The sequence below is a fragment of the Trachurus japonicus genome, chromosome 9, assembly GCF_045865225.1.
Source record: "Trachurus japonicus isolate A0001 chromosome 9, Traja_1.0".
NCBI lineage: Eukaryota > Metazoa > Chordata > Actinopteri > Carangiformes > Carangidae > Trachurus > Trachurus japonicus.
This window is the reverse complement of record NC_140915.1, coordinates 16,482,491-16,506,360: the sequence shown is the minus strand read 5'-3', so window position 1 is coordinate 16,506,360 and position 23,870 is coordinate 16,482,491. Positions and strand designations below refer to the sequence as shown.

At 40.8% G+C, this 23,870-nt stretch overlaps 3 protein-coding genes across 7 annotated transcripts in view; 1 reads left to right on the top strand and 2 right to left on the bottom strand.

The window, feature by feature from the left end:
- The window catches only part of ksr2 (kinase suppressor of ras 2), a 118,611-nt gene extending 115,488 nt beyond the window's left edge, over window positions 1–3,123 (bottom strand). For 3 of the 5 annotated variants that reach the window (XM_085786269.1, XM_085786270.1, XM_085786272.1), the window contains exon 1: window positions 2,205–2,456. In XM_085786269.1, coding sequence (XP_085642395.1) covers window positions 2,205–2,378 — 174 coding nt within the window. In that variant the 5' untranslated portion in view covers window positions 2,379–2,456. Of the gene's footprint in view, window positions 1–2,204 lie in introns of all 5 variants that reach the window. The other 2 variants (XM_085786271.1, XM_085786273.1) reach the window with 2 other exon arrangements.
- A 2,111-nt stretch (window positions 3,124–5,234) lies between these two features.
- rfc5 (replication factor C (activator 1) 5) lies at window positions 5,235–13,510 on the top strand. Its single transcript, XM_085786259.1, has 11 exons — window positions 5,235–5,387; window positions 6,092–6,156; window positions 6,400–6,536; window positions 7,332–7,411; window positions 7,587–7,660; window positions 8,266–8,425; window positions 9,167–9,248; window positions 9,388–9,517; window positions 9,794–9,871; window positions 11,522–11,576; window positions 12,877–13,510. The coding sequence occupies exons 1-11, from the start codon at window positions 5,341–5,343 to the stop codon at window positions 12,974–12,976; spliced, it is 1,008 nt and encodes a 335-aa protein (XP_085642385.1). The 5' UTR covers window positions 5,235–5,340; the 3' UTR covers window positions 12,977–13,510.
- wsb2 (WD repeat and SOCS box containing 2) lies at window positions 13,469–22,444 on the bottom strand. The gene is made up of 9 exons (XM_085786258.1): window positions 22,197–22,444; window positions 21,751–21,919; window positions 19,589–19,788; window positions 19,359–19,490; window positions 17,520–17,620; window positions 15,890–16,086; window positions 15,604–15,693; window positions 15,383–15,499; window positions 13,469–14,143 (listed from the first exon to the last, which is right to left on the bottom strand). Exons 1-9 carry the CDS (start codon window positions 22,267–22,269, stop codon window positions 13,930–13,932), a joined length of 1,293 nt encoding a protein of 430 aa, XP_085642384.1. The 5' UTR covers window positions 22,270–22,444; the 3' UTR covers window positions 13,469–13,929.
- Window positions 22,445–23,870: the final 1,426 nt, after the last annotated feature.

Sequence of the window (23,870 nt, the reverse complement as noted above, 5' to 3'; positions counted from 1 at the left end):
AGAAGTGAAGTTAATGTTGGAAAGCACAATACAGAGTGAAGCCAGATGTTCCACCGTTGTGGTTTAACTTATTTAAGATCCCTAATGCATTGTGTTTTCTGCATTCAATTCAACGGATCAGGTAAACACATTTATTATTTATGAGTGTTTTGGAACCTGCACTGTTTACACGCTCCTCTCTTTAGTGGGAACATTTGCTAGGCTACTTGCATTACTGCCCTCTGCGGTCTGCAGAAACCTGTTTTTTTAACATCACCATCACCCAGAACCGGTCCGACAGAACAAATGACACAAACAGCAACACTGTCTCAGCAAAACACTCCACACTAGACGATCATGACCAGGTCCTCTAACAGCAAACGTCCAGGATGCAAATGCAAAAGTTCATATTCGTCTTATTGCCATAACTTTAACGAAACTTCTAATGAGCATCATTTAGAGTTTAAAACCCTGTCCCACACAGACAGGACTCTTGTCCTCTGCATTATGGCAAAGTAAAGCTAAAATGTCTTTTTTTGATTTTTAAATGCTCCCCTGCCTCTCCAAAAATAAAAGAAGTCTACAGACTACACTACCCAAGGCAAAAAGAAAAGATACAATATCCTCCTCTTATCTGACCTCCTTTAACCACTAAAAGTATTTTAGCACTGTCCTGAAACCACGCAGCGCAGCTCGGTTTGTGGTAGAAATTTGGTAGAAACTCTCTTGCTCAATGCTCATGTACTGTATGTTCTTGAAAATAAAAATGAAAGCATTCAAATTAAACCAATCTCAGAGATCCGTCCTGCTAATATTAGTATGTTGAAATGTAAAAAAGAATACCTTTGTGAAGCTTCGATGACAAATAACCTGGTATACCCACAATGCTTTGCAAGGAATCCAGGGAACATAGTGAGCATTTATCTTGACACTGTTGTAGCCTGCTCATTGCTGGCAGCACATTACTTAATATTAGTCCTCTCTCTCTCTATCTCTCTCTCTACTCTCTGGATTTACATTCCTGTCCAATGTCTGTGCAACACTTTCAAACTTCACTTAAAGGCTCAGACACAAAGCGCTGAAAAATATCACTGTATATCCTATTTATATCTTTGATAACACAGCAGCGTGGGATATATTATTCTCATATTCCTGTGGGGTTGGGATTATAGTGTGAAGTGCTCACAAGTGAATTTTCTTTCTTTATGGTGTTGTTTATGTAATATCTCAATTATATTCCCAGTGGGACTGAAAGTGTGTTGATGGTATACACAGAGATCTACTCAGTGGTGAGTTTATGGCGACCTTATCGCACTTTAATGGTATTTGTTTTAATCTCCTGAGGCATCACCATAACATTCTTACAGGCCCTTAACGCTGTGCTGTGTCTGCCATGCTCAGTGGTTGAGTTTTCACTGACCTTATCGCACTTTTATGTCTTTTTTTTTTTAATGCCCTGTATAAGAGCAGCCTTGCATGCCTGTCACTGGCTGTTTGACTGGTTTGAGTGGTCTCCAAACGGACAGTCTGATGATACTAGTATAGGCTATATCTCAAACACACAACACACAACACCCGGGGATATTATGGCCATTACGTAACGCAAATTACGGAATACCCCACGGGCCAATTAAACGGATAATGATATTTGGTAACAATTTTCAGTATAATCTGCTCGCCTCCTTGCATAACGCCATGCAAGGGGGCCGCCTGGATGGATGGATGGATGGATGGATGGATGGATGCGCTGCTGCTGCTGCTGCTGCTGCTGCGAGCACCAGATGCGCAGACTGGCGTATATTGGTAGTGGATTGTAAACACGGGCTGCCTATAGGCCTCGGCTGCCTCAGATATTATTCTGATGGAGAAGAGCCACCTTCTCTCCCCGCCACCTGCAGAATGCGCAAGTCTATAACAGCCCACTGCAGCCCCGTATAGCCTCTTGATTTATTGCACTGCACAAAATGGAAAAAAAAGAAAAGAAAACAGATAGCAGTGGGGGGATTTAGCAGAGATATTTTGCATATTAATGCAATGAAAGCAGAAAACCAGGTTGTGGTTGAGGGGAGGGTGGGAAAAATAAAGGCACAGTGGGTGAAAATATAAATATATATATATGCACAGTGGCCTAGAAATGCATAACAGACGGTGACAGCCCTCCGTATCGATTTAGATGGAGATGCACAGGAGAAATTGAGTGATTCAAAGGCTGAAAGGCTGCTTACCTCCAGCGTTCGTATCTCTTTTTGTGTCAAGTCGTTGGATGTGGCACATTTGGTCCGTAAACCCTCCAAACTAGAAATGCTTATGTCTATCATATTTTGCACCAACTCGCACTGCTGCAAGGCTTTCTGCAAACTAAGATGCTGCTCCTCGCTTTTTGTCATCTCCTCGTTCATAGTTTGGCGAGCAGTGGTCGTTGTTTTCCCCCTCCTTTTTTGCACTTCAAGAAAAAATAAAATAAAATAAAAAATAAAAAAAACAAAAAAACGGAGGAAGAAGATAGAAAAAAAAAGAGAGAGCGAAACAGAAGTGGTTGTCAATTCAGAGGAGAAACGTGGTAGGAGAAGCCCACGGAGCGGAGCAACCTGCAAAACGCCATGAAAAGAAAGAAAAGATGTTGAAGGTTTAGAGACGGGCTTTGAGCCGTGAGAGAGTCGACTCCATTGCAACAACAGTCCTCGTTAGTTCCTGCTGTTTCATCAAGGTGTCTCTCTCTCTCTCCCTCTGCTTCTAGGGGCTAAATCAAACACGAGATGATGAAGAAGAAGATACCGAGCGGGACTCTCTCTACACGGTTTGCCAAAACATCCATTGGTGGTGGGGTTGTCCCTCTTTGCGTTTCAAATGGATGTTAAAAGAAAAGAGGAGGCAACAAAAAAAAAAAAAAGAAAAAGGAAAAAGCAGTTCAGCGCATCATAAGCGGACGGATCAGAGAGAGAGGGGAGAAGCCTGGTGGTGGTGGTGAAGGTGGTGGTTGGTGGTGGTGTATTTTTTTTTTTTTTTTTTTTTTTTTAAAGGTGCTGATGTGTGGATCGGATGCAGGTACTCCCTGTCTCCCGTGGTAGCAGCAGCTGCATCCCGGTTCGCTCCCACCACACCGACATGTTTCCTGTCAATCAAACCCACAGCAACAGCAACAGCATCGCATCGCCCTGGCACCGCTGCTGCTGCGATCGAGGAGCTCTGTTCTCGCGAGATCTGCGGCCTCAAAAAAAAAAAAAAGAGAGAGAGAAAAGTGCACAAGTGGTGGTGGTGTTTTTTGTTTTTTTTTGTCCAGCAGTCTCCTCCAGGCCTGGATGAGGGAATAATATTAATAAAAGAAACAACACTTTTCATGGGTGTGTAGGCTATGTTTGTGTGATTTCTACACACACCTACTATGTATGGCCACTATACACATGCACCTGCAGCCCATGCAGTGTATCCATTGCACTCAGTCCTACAGGCTACATGTTAAAATTGCATGCAAACTTAATGTTCACTTGAAAAAACACTGTACGATGGCGATATTAAAGAAGCAACTAGTACTTTTCATGTATTTGGGGAAAAGATGGATGTGTGTGTGATTTCTACACTACACATGCCCCTGAAACCCACACTGCAAAAGCCCAGTCTACCCATTACACTCAGTCTTACACAAACATAGGCTATTGCATGTAAACTTTATGTTCACTTGAAATAAACACTGTCGGATAATGATATTAAAGAAACAACTATTGATACAGAATCCATTACACTTAGATTTATAGAACTAATAAAAGCTAATCAGTTGAAGGCCAAGTGACTCAGGTGGTTAATTAGGCTACTATTATATGTATATAGGCCTATTACATAATTCAATAGATGATTCAGTTAAAATGTACAGTCAGTCATATGGAAATCTGTCAGTTTTTAGTGCAATACAATGATATATTTGTGTTCATTTTACATAACAAAAAGCACAAAAATGTTGGTCTTTTTTTATTATCTCGATCTGAGGGATATGAGATACGAGATACGAACTAAAATTAGGCCCAAACTATCTTAAACATGTACGTTGTTGCAGTTGTTAAACATTAAATCTGCAGGAGAAATTCAAGGTGGGGCATAAAGTTTTGTTACTTGATGTGCATGGAAGTTAAGTGTAATGCACATGATGCTATTTTCAACTCTGTCAGGCACAACAGTGGTTTGACCCATGGGGCTAAAGGCTGACTCCTCTTTACAGACAGTTACCCAATGGGTGGGCTCCAAATATAGACCGTGCAGTTTCTCTGAAAAAAATATGCAGATACATCCACTCAAGTGTTGTTGATATTTGTCTTTGCAGGACTGTTTTGTGGACATCACAGGGTATAACTCATACAATGGAGAAAAGGTTTGTGTAAAGGTTTCAATCAGACACTTGACAGGATTAATGAAAGTTAACAAACTCTGCTATGAGGGCCTTTGATTAAGGTTAACATGACTTTCACATAGGAAGTTAAATTAAAAACAGGTCATGTTCAAGTATAGCTAGTGAAGTGAAGTAAGAGGACATGAATGGCATAAAATCACAAATGCCATTATTTATTTAAAAACAACAAAAAATCTGACACGAGTTTATGTCTAAATTGTTAATTGTGGGTCTCTTTAAGAAGAAGCTGGTGGGAAGGATCTTATAGCAGGAGGGGGTCTGAACTGTACACAGCAGTGTCATCTCACATGAAGCAGGGGGGGACACTGGTGGGAAATTTTTATGACATTTTCTCTGTGTCACCTGCAGAGACTTCAGACAGCATCGGATCCAGTCCAGCTGAAAAGACTGACCGGGAGAAAGAGAGAGAGAGAGAGAGAGAGGGAGGGAGGGAGAAAACTGTTTTTGTTGTCTTTTTTCTCATAATTTTCTACTTTCTTTTTTCTTTTCTTCTCTTTTTAAGGAAATGAAAATACAAATAATCAGGTGGCAGCAACATACAAACAATCAACACCACAAAAGAGGACAAATACAAAACAAAGCAAAAACTGAAAAGCAAACTATCAACTATTTATAGTAAATGTATAGTTATTATTACACTTTTATATTAAATGTATTTACAGAGTGAATAAAAAAGCGCTGTACGGACATTTTTTTTTTTACAGCAGAAAAGCTTCACATCTTCACCTTTCACAGTTTTCATGACACACATTTCTCTTTTTACAGTGGAGCTTCGTGTCACCAAAGACCCCGCCCATCGGAGCCAACGGAGCCACCCGATTGGTTGTACGTCATGACGTTCGACGCACGTTTTCGGAGTGCAGCGCGCCAAACACGGCAGCAAAGGCAGCAGAGAGTGGATGTGCCTGGATATTTTTTGTGATTAACTAAACTTGTAGCAAAATACACAGCGAACAAGTGACATGGCTTCAACGGGTAAAGCGCCGACACAGACTAGGAACTTACCATGGTGAGTTTAAAGTCGTTATTTAATCGCAGAGAGGTTTAAAAATCGCTAGTGCTAGCTCGCTAACATGTTTACTATGTGCACAAGCTAACAGCTAGCTGAACTATGTCGCTTTATTTACCTATATTATGAACTAAAACAGACAGTCATAGTGTTTATAGATAACTTATTAAAGCCTATATGGTTGTGAAATGAATGTGCATGAGTTTCCTTTGAATTTGGCTAATCAATAAACCCAGAATTGTTTGTTGCCATTGCTTGAACTGAACTGAACTGTCACAAATGTAGTAAAACATCTGCTGTAAATCGGTATACGTTAATATCGCATCTAATATAAATGCAAATGCAGATGCAAATTGAAAAGTGACACCTAACGATTTAAAATGTGTATCAATAGGTAATATAAAATTGCATATATCCAAATCAGTGCGTAAAAACGTTTATTTTTAATGAAAAAGTATACAGAGGATCGGTTCAAAAGTTGCTAATCCATTTCCATAACAGCTAAAACATGATATAGAAGAGGCAGAGAGCAGTAAAACATCACTAAAATGAATAACAATAATCATCAAAACAACACATTGCATCAGCTTAGTTTAGTGCAAGAGGTACAGGCAAAATGCAAAAGTTGAAGATGGCAGTATAGGAAGAATTAATTATTGATAACAACATATTGATTGATGATGAATTTGTGCTCCATTCACCAGGGTTGAAAAATACAGACCACAGAAACTTGATGATCTGATCTCACACAAAGATATTCTCGGCACCAGTAAGTATTTATGTGAACTGTCAGGATGGTTATAATAATCCTCCTCACGCCTAAAACACCTGTCTTCCTTGTTGACTGCAGTTGTTTTAAAACTTTATTTATAATTTACTTGTATTAAAAACACTTATTTGACTTTTTCATCCTTAATGATTTTGAAATAACCAGTACAATTTAAAAAGTTCTGTGTCATACTCAGATTGCTAATTTTTTTCCACTCAACTGTTTTGTTCTTCACCTCCTCAGTCCAGAGGTTTATCAACGATGACAAACTCCCCCACCTCTTGTTCTACGGCCCCCCGGGAACAGGAAAGACCTCCACCATCCTGGCCTGCGCCAGGCAGCTGTACAAGGACAGAGAGTTCAACTCCATGGTGCTGGAGGTACGTTACAGCCACCACTTTCTCTCTGGGTCTGCCTGGAGGATTTTGCCTTATTATGGCCTTTTTAAAAAAATAATTTCTACTTTAGATTAAAATTGTTGTAATGTCTTAAAGGGATACTTCACCCAAAATCGATAATTCACCAATTATCTACTCTCCGTCATGCCAAGGAAGGGTTTGGAGAACTTTTCTGAGTTATCAAAACGCTTTTGGATTTCCAGGGGGGTCCGGCTGGATTTTCGTATAATGTTATAATAATAATGTGTGTGTTTTGGACAATTCAAAAGTGAATTCTATCCACCGCCATTATGTGAAAATCCGTTGCCAGCCGGACCCCCCCTGGAACTCCTAAAGCGTTTTGATGACCCAGAAAGTCTCCAAACCCTTCCTTGGCATGACGGAGAGTAGAAAATTGGTGAATTATCGATTTTGGGTGAAGTATGCCTTTAATGTTTTCTTTTGATAATGTGATGAGTTGCTAAAAATGTTTTTGTGTGCTACTCCTTTTTTCCCCCCCTGTCTGCATGTTCAACAGTTGTTGCTATTTCACCCGATTGCCACCCTGTGTTGAGAAGCACTGTGCTGCCAAACGGCCCGAGGAAGATCTTGGGGTCGAAAACGTTTAAACGTTGCCTGCTAAAGAAATTTAAAAACAAATCATAGGGAGCCCCTGCAGTTTGCGGATTTCTTGTCCCTTTTTTTGTTTTGTTTTTTGTTATCGCTGAAATCCTCAGAGCGTTAGGGAGGAAATATTTGGTACCGTTGTGATATTGACATCCGATTTGTTGTTTGTAGCTGAATGCGTCTGACGACAGAGGAATTGATGTTGTACGAGGTCCCATCCTGAGTTTTGCCAGCACGCGGACCATCTTCAAGTAAGATTTTTTTTTTAAGTACAACCACAACTCGCATCACTGTGCAAGAATAAGATTTTATTTTCTATCAAATGATCCTTTAATCTACAAGGAGAGTGATTTTATGTATGTATGTATGTATGTATTTATTTATTTATTTATTTATTCTTTAACCTGCTGCCATTTTGTCCTCCAGGAAGGGCTTCAAGTTGGTGATACTGGACGAGGCCGATGCCATGACCCAGGATGCCCAGAATGCATTGCGGCGAGGTAAGCCATCTGTTCGGCCGGGCATCGCCCACTGTGAGTCACACGGCTCGTTGAGCAGCCAGACGATTTGGCTGCTGGTGAATTACATCTATCTGCTCCTACATGTACTTACACCCTGATATTCATCTTAAATAAAAAAAAACCCCAAACCTATTTGAAAATCTGCTTTTAATTCACGATTAATCGAGTCGCACTGGAACATTTTGTCTTTGAATTCAGCTGCTGCAGCGACGAGAGGTCGAAAAACCTTTAGGCAGTTTGTGGCAAACTTAGTGAGAGCTGCAAAATTAATTTAATTAATTACATTTCTTCAGATTATTACTCACCATTAACATTAACTTTATTCAAGCTTGAGCTGTTTGAATTTAATTTATTTTCATTTCTGTCAGATCACTTTATAAATTATGCCTTTAAATAGATATTTACAGATATATTTAGTTTCGTAGAGAAGTAACAAACTCATCTAGAAAGATCAAAGTGCTTAAATTGCAATTTTACATTATGTTTATTCTATAACTGGTCGCTTTTTAAAAATTTTATTAGCTTGTGTATTGTTCACATATTTTAATCACATTTGTTTCTCTGTCTCATTCTCTTTGTCTCAGTGATTGAGAAGTTCACAGAAAACACTCGTTTCTGTATGATCTGTAACTACCTGTCCAAGATCATCCCGGCGCTACAGTCTCGCTGCACCAGGTTTCGCTTCGGCCCGCTGTCCCCGGACCAGATGATCCCCCGGCTGGAGCACGTGGTCCAGCAGGAGAGGTACCGTATGTTTGTGTCCGCAACAGCAATTATTGCAGATTATAGATTTTTTCGGTACGATTATAGTCAGAGAAATAATCACGGTATTACAATTATTATGCATTAATTAATTAGTTAATTTCACTACACTATGAATGTGTAAAAATCAAATAAAGTCAAAATATCATTACATTACTACCTATATACACAAAATATTTTAAGAATCTATAAATATAGGACCAATTGTTAATAGAAAATATTTGAATTATTTAAGTGATTATCATCTATACCAAATGTTTAAAGGGACAACGAGGAGTTTTGGAAAGCAAAGTGTTTTTACACTACATACTCACCCAGCATTTCCACCACTAATAATAATATCAAAATAATGATAAAGACAAAACGATTTATCGAAAATGGAGCCATTAACAAGTGTGGGTAACGTAGATTCATCCACATTAATATGAGCCTTTTTTCGTTTCTGTGCGCTGATCTGCCGATACGGTTCCGACATTATCTTCTTTTGGAAAGTGACGGTATTGTATTGAGGAATGTTTATGATTAATTAATTAATTATGGCATTTAATACCGCGATTAATTGTGCAAACAAGTAATGGTGACATCTCTAGTCTGCAATCTGTGGCAGAGGATGTTTCATAATGCTGCTGTGCGCTGAGATCTTAGTAATGTTTGAATATTGGGATTAATAATTTAAATATAATACACATATTGTCACTTTAAACCTCTTTCTTTTTGTGACAGCATTGACATCACTCCAGACGGGATGAAGGCCATCGTGACTTTATCATCAGGCGACATGAGAAGATCACTCAACATACTGCAGGTACGACCAAAATCCAACATGTTGAAACTTTAAATTAAAAATCCAAGACATTAGATGTGTTATTATGCATCATCATCGTCATAATTGTCGTTGTGTGAGGGTGAACTGGACTCACTCTCTTCCCCCTCTGTGGTCTCAGAGCACCAGCATGGCGTACGGGAAGGTCACAGAGGACACGGTTTACACCTGCACGGGTCACCCGCTGCGCTCCGACATCGCCAACATCCTCGACTGGTCTCTCAACAAAGACTTCACCTCCGCGTATAAACGTATCCTTCACTTCAGCTTTACTCTACAATAATACATCTCTTTATGTCTCTTCCACATGTGGTTCACAAACACTAAACACTCTGAAGTCGGTTTTTATTCGCTGTACTACTTCGTCAGGTGAAGAGAAACAGGATTTTTGCTAAATTAAAAAAGATATTTTTTATTTAAATGGCAAATAACTGCAGAAAATATAATTTGTATCTTGTTTCCTGTTTAAATTTCTGGATTGTATTTCCTCTCTAACTCGAGTTGAGCTCTTTAACGCCTCGTCACAGAAATCCTTCAGCTGAAGACTCTGAAAGGTTTGGCCCTGCACGACATCCTCACTGAGGTTCATCTGCTCATACACAGGGGTAAAGTCAAAATATATAATAATAAATAAATAGAAATATTTAGGTAACACTTTATAATAAGTACCCACTATTAAAGGGATAGTTCAACCTAGAATGATATTTCGCTCATTATCTACTCACCCTCATATTGACTAAGGGCTGGAAGAATTTTCAGAGTCCACCGTCCCTTCTCTGAGTTACAGGGGGTCTTGGCGTAGCAGTGCATTTCAATGCAACGGTTGCAAAGGGACACCAGAGCTCTTCATAAAAAAACACACACAAAAAAACATCCAAATACCTCCATGATGCTCGTATGTAATGTCCGTCTTGTGCTGAAGCCCCAAATTGCGTAATTGTCCCGAAAAAAATTAAATAAGTCCACATTCCAAGCATGTTTGTAGCATTAGCTCCTAGTGTCTGTTGTCGCTCTTCCGCTGTCAGCGCGCATGCGCAAGGTTCGCACTGAGACCGACTCGCTTCCTTGTTTACCCCGGCGAAGGACTAGAAGCAGTCCGTAATAGCCTGCCTTGCACCGGGACAACACTTTTTCGTGCAATTTTGGCCTCTTAAAACATATTTTAGCCATGGCTGAAGATTTTGATGTCGAGGACGAGCTGCATTTCTTTGCTGAGCCGTATTTGTACGAGCCAGAACCTTGCGCATGCGCGCTGGCAGCGGGAGAGCCGGACAACAGACACTAGGAGCTAATGCTACAAACATGCTTGGAATGTGGACTTATTTAATTTTTTTCGGGACAATTACGCAATTTGGGGCTTCAGCACAAGACGGACATTACATACGAGCATCATGGAGGTATTTGGATGTTTTTTTGTGTGTGTTTTTTTACGAAGAGCTCTGGTGTCCCTTTGCAACCGTTGCATTGAAATGCACTGCTACGCCAAGACCCCCTGTAACTCAGAGAAGGGACGGTGGACTCTGAAAATTCTTCCAGCCCTTAGTCAACATGAGGGTGAGTAGATAATGAGCGAAATATCATTCTAGGGTGAACTATCCCTTTAAGCATTGGTTAAGCATTAATAAATACTGAATTCTTCATTTATAATGCATAAATACTCACTAGTATGTAGTTTATAAATACAGTTAGTGGTTATCAGTGATGAGTAAAACATATTTAACTGTGTTTATAAACTACATACTAATGAGTATTCATGTGTTATAAATGATTAATTCAGTATTTAATGCTTAACTAATGCTTAATAATGTGCACTTATTATAGTGCACCAATATTTTTTTTTGTGTGTATTAACCAGAATGAATTATGTTTTCCTCTTTAACAACGATCACCTGAGCGTTTGTTGTTGTAAGTCTGTGCTCCACTCGCTGCGCTGTGTTAAATCCCATCGGAGGCTTCAGGCTTCTCGTTGTTGTGGCTTCAGCGGTTGCAGGTCATTTTGTTGCAGGGGCTTCAGTGTACTAATAACCAGCGTGAGATGTGTGGGTGTGTTTGTGTTTGTGTTACTTGGCCCACAGGTAACTTGAACATGTCTTGCAGGAGAAACAACCAGATTTGTGTCAACACATGTTATTTTGAGTCACATAGTTCTGCAGGTTTTGTTCTGGTTTCACTTTATTTAACAATCGACCGAGATCTGTCCATCTTTTATTCTTCCATATACGTATTAATATCTTTTTTCTCTCTCTCTCTTCCAGTGGACTTTCCTCCAGAAATCCGGATCGGTCTGCTCATCAAGTTGGCCGACATCGAGTAAGTGAGATGACTTTACACATACATACATTCATAAATGTTATTTCCTCTATTTACCTGAGATAACGGGATAATTTCCCTTATGATGTCAAAGAAAACTACACTTTGTTTTCCTGAGGTAGCGACATAATTTATTGGAAATCCTGAGATAAGTAAATGAAGCAATGTCAGAGGAGCTGGAAAATATTGATCAGTTCATCATTTATCTCTTCAGCGAAGGCCTGAAGGAGATTTATGCCTCAGTATAGAAACAAGTGTGTGTCATCTCAGGAGAGGTTAGGGAGGCCTCAGCCTCATGTTGTTGTCAACTACATAGCTGACCAGGTTTGAGGCCCTGGGTGTCTCCATGGATACTGGATGAGGACCGAGGGATTGCTGACCACCACCTAATTAATTATGTTATCTCAGGCGAGCAAAGTTTCTTTTCTCATGATCTTAAGAAAATTATTGTTGTATTATTGTAATCTCTGGAGATAGAATATATTAACGTATGGACACTCAGGGCTTCCGTACTCTCAACTACAAACGTACAAAATACAAACAAGTAAATGCAAATGCTCACATATTAAAGGGATAGTTCAACATTTTGGCAAATTGGCCCATTGCCTTAATCCCTATAGTCATAGCAGTAGATTCGTTACCTTTAATTGTCGGTGCAAGCTATTTTTAGAACGGCGGAGCAGAGCCGCGAGCTGCTCAGAGCTACGCTACGGAGGCTAATGGTATTTCTTGGTTTCCCTCATCAAACTCATCAAATACACAATCCAACAACTCCAAAACGCTCTGGTGGACAAGTTGTGACCTGCACATTCACCACGCTATGAGATAATAACAGAACGTTATGAGACAGAGTTGTTTTAGAGGCAAATGCAGAGACTGCTGGCTGAGAAGCTGCCCCCGACGGCAACGCGCATCAGCGGTTTTGCATGAATTTACCTCGAAAACAACTCTGTCTGGTAACGTTCTGTTATTATCTCATAGCGTGGTGAATGTGCAGGTCACAATTTGTCCACCAGAGCGTTTTGGAGTTGTTGGATTGTGTATTTGATGAGTTTGATGAGGGAAACCAAGAAATCCCATGAGCCTCCGTAGCGTAGCTCTGAGCAGCTCGCGGCTCTGCTCCGCCGTTCTAAAAATAGCTTGCACTGACAAATAAAGGTAACGAACCTACTGCTATGACTATAGGGATTATGGCAATGGGCACAATTTGCCAAAATGTGAAATGAACTATCCCCTTTAATAACACGAAGGCTTCCATCCAGATGTTTTTGATCTGATCACGTTGTCGTCGTCTCCTCAGACACCGGCTCGCCTCGGGAACCAACGAGAAGATCCAGCTGAGCTCCATGGTCGCAGCTTTCCAGGCAGTGAGAGACCTGGTGGTCAGCGAAGCCTCGTAGATACAGAAACGGCTCAAACTAAATCTGTCTGCAAACAGGATCCAGATTTGAAAATTAAAAAACCTGAGCATCCAGAGCTTAAATCAGAAATCTGTATTACTCCTTTTAAAAGTAATATCGGTCTCTTATCGACTTATTTTTCTACTTTACCACCCTGCTGCCTAAGATTTAAACCTTTTGAAACATTTTGCTGGAGAATGTGCAGTGATGCCAGGAAAATCTGTGAAACCACAACCAGTTGGTTTGTTTTTTATTTTGTGGAGAAGACAGATGTCCTGAGGTGCTCACTGCTCCACAGACTGAACGTACAGCGCTGCAGATGTCTCACACACAGATGCTAGCAGCGATCTGAGTCACTCCCATGTTGCATGCAAAATGGACGCCAGTTTATTTTGTAGCTCCAGCACCAAAAGAAAAAACAAAAAAATCTGTCACTTGGGCACTTATTGATCACTGATGAATCCTCTGTGTAAGAATAACCAGACCATGACCATGTAAATGTTTGCATCTGTTTAATAAAACTATTTCCTATAAGTCCAGTTTACATCTTTATATATATTAACAATTAACAATGTGCTGTTACAGTGGTAGTGCGTGTGCTGTTTCCATGATGATAAACAAAAATTAGAAATGCATATACATGATATTTACACAATAAATTAATTTAAGTATAAGTATAAAATTGTGACATTCAAGTCCGGTAAGCACGTGAGTTTATGCGTCGTCTTGTAAGTGGTAGTGCAGTAAATAAAATAATCCTTTAGTGCAGAAGTGTTGTGATGACGTTGAGGAGCTTCCTGTGATAAATCGAGCTGAGGAAGCTTCTCGTTAAATCAACAGACAAAAGGCAGTTGTTGTTTTTTTATCATGAGTCAGTGTAGAACAATCACTTGCTGTAATTGCCAGTTGCATTGTTTGTTTTTTAGTTTGTTATTTTTGTTAAATGTTCATATTTAACCTTCCCACTCCTCTTCCTCTGAGGACGGACACGTCTTGAGGCGTTCGGGGATGTTTCTGTAGGTGAGGTACTCCAGGATCCTCTTGGGGAGGGGCAGCGGCTCCATCTGGTGCGTGGACACCGAATCGCGCAGGATGGATCGGCACAGGTGGCACAGGCTGGGCACCGTCCTGGGCGCCCGCCAGAACCGCACGTGGCCGTCTCTGGTTCTGATGCAGAGGAGGAGGAAGAGGAGGAGGAGGACGACATGCAGTTAGTGTTGGAGTTTAATCACAGGCTGAGAGCTGAGCTTTATGTTACAGCCCCAGTTTATTTGGCTTTTTATTAGCAAAAATCAAATATTGCTTTCATAAACACGTATTTCACTGAAGTCGAATCACACCCGCATACAAAAGCTTTCTCGTACCTTAGAATGAGTTGTTACAAGTCGTTACAAATACATAAGTGGGCGACGCACCGAACCGAGGCCGCCATGTTGCATCGCCATTTTTTTTTTTACGTTGAGTGGCAGCGTGACTGTAGGTAACCACGGAAACTCACCGGAGCTGTCGCTCGGGGAGAAAGTTTTCCAGGTAGCGCCTGTTAAAACTGTCACCACTGTGTAGTGTGAGGAAGGATGGAGGCACTGATGTTGCATTCAGGTGCAGTCAGGCAGATGGCCGTCGGCAAACCAACAGGATGTCATTTTACTTGACCAGAGAAAGACGGTAAAACATGGGTCCGGTAAACAATACGACATTACCATGACAACATATTGTCACGCCTGTATTGTTTTGGACCACTTGTTTACATAGACACTTGTTTATCCTGTTACATGCAGCGTCTGTTGTCTGTCTGACTTCTGCCCGATTGCACGTGAATGCAACATCAAGAATACGTTCAGATATGCAACCGCACCGCTAGATGTGGGTAATTCCTACACATTATACCTTTAAGGCTCTAAAAAAAAACATACAAAACATGAAAACATGCAAAAAAAAAAAAAAAAAATCTAAAGACTGAAATGTTTGCATGTGAGACAGTTGAGCCAACATTTGAAAACAATTTGTCAGTTAAACAACATCAAAAGGAGTTTGACGTGTTGAAAATGGGTCAAATGTGTATTGTAAACACTTGGGAATATTTTAGCCACTGATTTGAGAAGAAAAGAAAAGAAAAAAAAAGCAGCTGAATGAAAGACACAATGTGCGTGTCTGTGTGGGCTGTGGATGTTGTCAGATTGACGCACGCCCCCCCCACCACCACCACCACACGCTGCCAATCAAAAACCAAAGTGTCAGTTTGTGCTGCAAATATTTTACATGGAATGACAGCACAGATTTGGATTTTATATTTACAGCAGGAACATTTTGGACTCTTTCTTTCTTTTAAAATGTACTATCACTGCAACTTGTGAAACATTTTAAAACCATCTTTCTATATATATGAGATTGATTTTTTTTTTTTACCCTGTGGCGACCACGCCCCCTAGTGGATGGTAGTTGCAGCAGAGTCCGTTGGAGTCTCGGTCGAGCTTCGTCTGCATCACCATCCCCGTCTTCCCCGGCTCCCAGATCCGAAGAGCTCTGCAGACAACGACAACAATGACAAAGACATTATCATCATCTGCCTGAAATCATTTTGTCCGGTGCAGGAAACATCTGACGTGAAGATGTGATGAAGCGCTCACCTGTCGTCCGTCACGATGGCCAGGTGTAAACCGTTGGGAGAGAACTGTAACGAAGAAATCTGGTTTTGCCCGTAGTCCTCAAAGTAGTCGCTGTGGAGAAGAAGAGAAACACTGTTCAAGTCTTAAATGTTTAATAGACAAAACGGTAAAGAAGAGCGAGACACAGAACCAGGTCGGACAAGATGTGGGAAACCAGGTCATAGTTTCAGGCAGCTCATCAGATAATGATGCGTTCGATTCCCAGTTGTCTGAGATGCATTTTACTGCCCATGTTAAACTAACTTACACCAGAGTGGCCAGTTTCTCTGCCGTGTACGGGTCCCAGAGGTCGATCCACCAGCTGGAGCCGCTGAAGGCGGCGGTAGCGAGCAGCGCCCCGTCTGGAGAGAAGCTGCAGGAGGACATCAGGTACAGGGTTTTGCGCGTTCCTCCCGTCAGGTTCCTGATGAACGTGTATGAGCGTAGACTCCACAGACACACCATCTGTACAAAGCACAGATTATTTTTTTCACCCATTTAAGGGGATAGTTAAACATTTTGGCAAATTGCCCCATTGCCATAATCCCTATAATTTTACGAGTAGGTTTGTTACCTTTAATTGTCGGTGCAAGCTGTTTTTAGAACGGCAGAGCAGAGCTGCAATCCACAATCCAACAACTCCAAAACGCTCTGGTGGACAAGTTGTGACTTGCACATTCACCACGCTATGAGATAATGGAACGTTACGAGTTGTTTTCGAAGGTAAATTCATGCAAAACAGCTGATGCGTGTTCCCATTTCGGGCAGTTTTTCGGCAAACAGTCTCTGCATTTGCCTCTAAAACAACTCCATCTCGTAATGTTCTGTTATTATCTCATAGCGTGGTGAATGTGCAGGCCACAACTTGTCCACCAGAGCGTTTTGGAGTTGTTGGATTGTGTATTTGATGAGTTTGATGAGGGAAACCAAGAAATCCCATTAGCCTCCGTAGCGTAGCTCTGAGCAGCTCGCGGCTCTGCTCCGCCGTTCTAAAAATAGCTTGCACCGACAATTAAAGGTAACGAACCTACTGCTAAAACTATAGGGATTAAGGCAATGGGCCAATTTGCCAAAATGTCGAATTATCCCTTTAAAATATAGTTGTTGTTTTTTTTGTTTTTTTACAGACAGGAGGACCAAGTGCAGAGGTAGAAAAAAAAAATGATCTGAAAAAGTGATCTGATTTACGGTGAAGTTTGAGCTGTGTGAATGTAAACAGGACGGGCTGAGACATGCAGCAGGCGGCTTCAGGTGTGACTGTGTGCAACAGACTGAACCTAACGCACCAACAGCTCAACCCCGAGGTAACAACCGTCGTCCAAAGCTGTAAAACTAAATTAACGAACTGAACCTTCTCTGCAAAAGCCATTGAATAACTGTAAATGTTAATGTAGATACATGTCTTCTAAAACCTCAAGCAGCTTCTGATCAGGAGTTTGTAGCAGCTGCAACTCTCCATGAATATTTATTTACACAAGTAAAAGATCAGATACTGTAAATGTGTATCTGTTCTGTTTTTTTTTTATGATGTAAATGGGCACGTGCAATCGAACTGAGCCAGCTGGCTACTGTTGTATTGTATTTTTTTATGAATGGATGTATGCGTTGTCTTTTTTACTACTGCTCAAATTTCCCACCAGGGCAATAAAGTCCTCTCCTCTCGTATCTTAAAATACTTCAAAATTAAATTTTCAAGATTATGCAGAGTCAGGAGATGCTGAGTATAAAATATGGTGGGAAAAATTTAACTGATTTGATACAGAACTGGAGGATATTTCTCAAATTGAAGCAGAGAATGAGATTAAACTCCATGCAGGAGGATTTACTGGAGCTGTGTGTGTGTGTGCGTGTGATGTGAAATGTCCGGCTTGTGTAACTTTTACAGTAAATTCACTCACCCTGTCGAATCTCCCGACGGACGCGATCATGCTGCAGTCGGACGACACGCAGCAGCAGCTGATCCAGTCTTTGTGACCCGAAAGCACCTGGACGGTTTTACCTGTCGACAGAAAACAAAACAAAAAAAGAAAACAAATGAAAAAGGGAGAGACGACAACGGAGCATCAGCGAATAACAGTTCCTGGAGCGGTGGCGGCGGCGGAGGAGGATGTGAGTCCCATGAGTGTTAACAGGAACATTTGTTTACTTTAACCTTCTCACACTGGAACAGGAGGTTCGGCTGCACAGTGATAAAACACAGAGGCGACGTGACAAATACACAGAGATGAAGAAGAAGAAGAAAAAAGAGGAGGAGGGAAAAAAAAACTTGGATTCACGTTCTCTTTGATCGGTCCAAGTATAACATGATCGATTGCCAACATTCCTGGCGACCGCAGGACGAGATGAGAGGAGAGTTGAAACTTGATCAGTGGGTGAACATTTCACACCTTCATGTTTTTCTATCTTGGCTGAGCTACAGAGGCGTTCAAGGACACTCCGACATCTGACAACTTGAGCTGAGCTGTAAAATTGTGACATATAATCTATAGCTGGAACCCAGTGTTAAATTATCAGGTTATAACTTTTTCTTTTTTTTTGTAAAGTCATGAATGACAGTGTCCTCCGATATATTGTACGGTGGCCCAGAGGACTCAACACAAACATGCTACAAATTCAGAAAACAACTTAAAGCAGAAGTAAGTGATATATTTGTGTTAATATAAGTCTTAAATAGTTATATCTTCCGACAGCAATCACTTACATAGAGTGTTTGGTCTGAAACACGGGTCTGTCAGTCCCTCTGCTCTGCTCTGAGCCGAAGAGAAAACATTTATCGTATCCTACAGTTTTTATCCAATGAGGAGAGAGAATGGCATGCAGGGCTGTGTGTGCAGCCAAGGAACGCCGTGAATGTGGCGACGTAGGGACGAGGACTGTTATGGTGCGTTCAAGGAAACTCGTATTTTTCCGACCGTGAAGTGGTACCAGTTCGATCTGGTACGAGTTCACCGGTCGGAAGTTACGAGTGGCCGTTATAGTGACTTTCACCGGTAAAACAGGTCGGAAAAACACGAGTGGGTTGCCCGGAACGCTACAAAGTCGTAAGTTGTGACTTGAAGCTGTAATTTACGATTTCAAAAGCCTGCCTGGAACGCAGCATTAGCGAAAACGACCGGACCACTCACTTCTGTTTTAATCAATTTGAATTTGTTATAATGAGCTGCAAAAACACACACAACAATACATAAGTGATGGAATCTGCCATTTGATTGGTTTATTAAAATGTCAAAATCACATAATGTGTATATTATTGTAAATACATATCGTTAGCTTAGCATTATTAGCCCTATTTTGAAACACTTCTGTTGTGTTGCGAGTTGTGAAGCACACGTGTTGTCAAACTGATGGAAGTTGTTTTCTGCGCATTTGTGTTTTTGCATGTCAAGTTTCAGTGCTTTGAGCCTTCAGGGCCACCGTACGTACCAATGAGCGTTTCTCCACAACAGCCTGGTGATGACAAACTAAATAAACCTCTGAGCTCATTCTGTTATCTCAAATCAAATCAATAGCTGCATGAAAGGCTGAAAATCAATAACACATGATAAACTTGTTTGCATATCTATCATAAACTACTAGTTATGTCACAGTTTAAGAGATAAAATTAAACATTAAACACACCTCTAAACAGAAATAAACTGTGGTAAGTAAACACTATAGAGTTGTATAAGCGAGGAAGAGGAGGTGAAACGTTTTCTTGAGTGACTGTCGTTTGTGTATCGTGTGTTAATAACACACACCTTTGTGCGCCAGGTCCCAGATCCTCAAGGTCTTGTCTCGGGAAGACGATACGAGTGTGAGCGTCCCGTTCTGAGGGAAGACCAGGTCCCTTACGACTCCTTCGTGTCCGTGGAGGTCGAACACGGCGATGCCTGGAGGTGTGTTAGAGCGATGTTAAAGTCAGACTTGATGTTCCTGAACGCAGCACAGATGAACTCAGACGGTGGAGGCGGGGATGTTAAGACCTCACCTGTTAGGACGTTCCAGATTTTGATCACGCCGTTCTCCAAGCCCGTGGCCAGGAGCAGGCTGTTGTTCGACGACGATCTCTTAGTCGGACGTGGCACCGCGGCTGATTTCGGGGGCCGGGGCCCGAAGGCGAGGCCCCACACTGGGTGACCACAGCTGAAGCTCTTGTCTCCTCGGTCCGTGTCTCCGTTCTGACTGTCTCTGTGGGGGAGAGAGAGAGAGAGAGAGGGAAGAGGGGAACACCAAGTGCAGGCAGTGAGAGACTGGATATGGGAGATTAAATGATGCTGCATTTAAGTGCTGTTGGAAATGTCACAATCACAACTGTGCCAGATGTAAACAACCCTGAAAGTGAGATTATAATGACAGGGAAAGTCCGGAAGATTTTTTCCTGTTGTAATTTAGATATAAAAGAGTCGATGGTTATTGGCTCTGCTGCCTCCACACTGTTTACTTTTCCAGCTTTCACTTCTTCCATCGTGGGCTGATGATGTGTAAACACTGAGGATGGCTATCAAACCAAGATACCGGCCCAAATGAATCAAACATGATCAATATCCTCGATCAGAAGGTGGCGTTCAATGTTTATGAGACTCCTCACTCACTCAGTCTTTGATCGCACAAGAGCTATCATCTTTAGATTTGACTGAGCCTGTTCAGGGTCCTTGTTTTAAAGCACAGAGCGTATGGTACGGAAACCCACCGTGCTCAGTATTAGGTTATAAGGTTAAAAAATAAATAATTGTATGAATAAATATAAACAGAATATCGAAAAACAGCGATGACATTGAGAAATAACATAACAGATATTTATATCTCCCTCCCCGCTCACTGTAATGAAATTCTTTATTTCACAACAGAGTTGTTGCCCAGTTTCATTTCATTCCAGACAATGTTTTTTTTATTATTATTATTATTTCAAAATATCTCCTTTCCAAAGTCTGTCTCTGTTGCGCAATGACTTTTGACCTGATTTACCCTCATGGTTTTTATCACTGTGTCTTGGGCAAACTAAACAATTATGTGAGTGACCTTTAATCTTTATAGTTTAAATTATTTTACCAATGTCATATTATGTTCTTAACAATTTATGCAAATCAATTATGGTCATAATTTGTTTTCACTTGACTTTAAATAGTAAAGTCAATCATAAATTCATCTTTGTTCTGTCTAGAGCTGAAACAAGGGCGATGAATCAATTAGTTTATCAAAAAGAAACTTTCAATCTATAATTTTTAGTCGATTTTCAAGAAAAAAATGAAACACAAACAGGTTTCAGCTTGTGGAGGTGCAGGGCTGACTGCTTATCTTTGTCATGTGTAGTAAACCGAGTAATCTTTAGTTAATCAGTAATCAGACAATAAAAGTAACTGTTCTTTGAAGCTGTAGCTGCAGCCACCTTGTGTCCTCCTCTACGGTCATGTGCCAGACTGACAGCAGCATGTACAAAGAACACCTGAACGCATCATGCATGGATTAAATGTAGCCTACAGATAAGTCAAACTACTTCATTATATAATTGATTATCAGGCAAAAACAAAACAATAGTTCTCTCTGAGGACATCCGCCTCGTTTTTCCTCCACTGTCATATACCAGAATGTAACAAGGGACACCTAAACGCCTCATGCCTGCTTGCCTGGGTTAAACAGCTAAGTTAAACAAATTTTATTTGTTATTCGATTATCGGGCAATAACAAAACAATAGTTTGCCTTGCTTTTCCATAAACCAGAATGTACGAGGGACACCTGAAGGCCTCATGCCTGCTTGCTTGGATTAAATGTCCAAATGTCCTGCTGAGCCTTATAATCACTGTGCATTGGAGGGTATTATGCTCTTTGATTTAGGATGATGATTCATACTGTAAATATTTGATGTACGTTTTTATTGACTTGTCTTGTCTTATTCATGTCATGATTGTAAATGTATGTTGTACTGGTTTTAAATGTGGACCTCTGCTCTAAAGCACAGCTGCGGATCCTCACAAATAAACATGCAACTTACTGGTAACTTAAGTTAAACCTACTTCATCTGTTAATCGATCATCGGGCAAAAACAACATGAGGACATCCGCCTTTTTTTTCTTCCATGAACCAGAATGTACGAGGGACACCTGAACGCCTCATGTCTGGATTAAATGTCCAGGTAAAGTGGTTAAACCTACTCGGAGTCCAGGGGCCAGGCGACCACCCAGACGATGCCGTGTCCCATCGACCAGGCGAACCAGGCTCCGTCCGGGGAGAAGTCCACGCTCCACGTCTCGCATCCGGCGCGGCCCACCAAGGACGGAGGACGCCTGGTCTTGAGCTCCAGGATGAGCGCGGGGTCGGAGGCTGGGAGAGGAGGAAGAGACACGGTGAACTCAGCGGCAGAGGCAGACACAACACTCATCCCCTCGCCGACGCTTGACAGCTCAGCACAGGCGTCGCCACCTGCTCTCCGTCGGTCGGACATTTTTTTTAACGTTACTCTCCAGAGGTTAACGTTCTTTTTTTTTTTTTCTTTTTTCTTTAACGGTCGCGTTAACAACCGCTGCCTGGTAACCAACGGTTGCGATGACAACAACAGAACTACGTTACTCGCAGTATAAAAAGAACAGAATCCGCTTACATGTCGGAACTATCTCCGCGTTGTTTTCCGTGGTGGAGCACATCATCATCATCAGCGTCTCCCTCTTTAACATTCTCCCCGGTTGTCGGTGCTCGTCGCTCGGCCGCGGACTGCCATCTAAAGACGGGGGTAGGAGGACACGGTCCGTCTGCGAGTCGACTCTCTACTGTTACTAATGCTATGTGAAAAATGTGCAGGTCGGACGGAAACACAATGTTCAGCTGATTTCCTGATGCGTCTCTGACTCAGTTGTACCGTTGGCCGCGACGTTTCCCCCAGCGTGATCACGCTTTTGCTTCTTTATTACGTAACCTCACTCAGCCGTGGCCACGCCCACCGCATTAAATTATTATGTTAAGCTCTTCGGGCTCCACTGTTGATAAACACTTTACTTATGTCATGAGAACAGATGTTACCCAGTGTTGTCATCATTAAAAAATGATGGTCAGCTCTGAGAACTGACCACGAGAGTATTATTGTATGTCTATGTCGAAATACCAATATAATTTCTTTATTTTTTCCTTTAAATATGTAAAATATAAACATGAACAACAGAGGGAATACTGTTTAATGTATTTAAATTATATTATTTTATATCTCTGTCAAGGTGCCAGTATATAAAAAAACAAAATATATAAAACCTGAGAGTCAAATAGTGTAACATTTCTATGGATAAGTTAATGAATTTTCATTTTATTGAATTATTTGCTTTGTTACAGGATTTTTTCATCATTTTGCTTCTTTTCATTACAAATTTGTGATTTTTTTGGTCAGCATTTTAAATAGTATGTCACATCAATGAATTAAATAAACTTCAAAATCATAATTCCCAATACAGTATATTCTTCCAATAAATTGATGAGCTGATCTGAGGTCGGTGTATTGGAGGACAAGGGGAAGTGGAGTCCACTGTCAAATGTTTTGGATGAGCAATAGTTTAATAAATAATGATGTGGCATTTGACTGGCCACTGTATAATTTTTTTTTATATTGGTCACAATGTTATTACAATGTCTTACAGCCAATTAATATTCATCAATGAAACCAATAACAAAGTTTGCAAACTTTAACTCTTTACACACTGCTTGTCCAGACATGTTTCCAACAGGTTCACACTTCTGTAGCTAATAATCATTTCCCACGCTCATTTAAATTCAGATTGTAAATTCATATTCTCCACACAGCTTTACAATGGATCAGTGGTCCCTGCTGCAATTATTTAGATCTGATTAATCTTTTAAATATGCATTTTAATGTTTCATACCATTTCTTCTAAGGAAGGCACTTAAAGGAAGTGCTTTGCATTTCAAATGTGCAATATTTTCATTGTTTGTGTCACTTAACATCACACTGTTACACATTTTTCTCTGATGCAATGGTGTTGTAATAAAAATAGCTTTGAACATTTCAGTGTGCTGTCATTCACGTAGGGCGCAGCCAACCATTGTTTTCAGTATCAATGAATCAATGAATCACTGCTTTACATCTCATTTGAGTCTCTAAACTGGTTCAAACTGTCCAAAGTCAAAGTGAATTTCACTTTTCTATGACATAAGAAAGAGGAAACTTGGTACTTTTGTATGAAAATCAGCTTTCATCATACTCAGTAGTCACCTCTGGGTATAATTTTTAAATGCACTACCACTGATTTTACTCTCAGGTTTTGCTACTAAA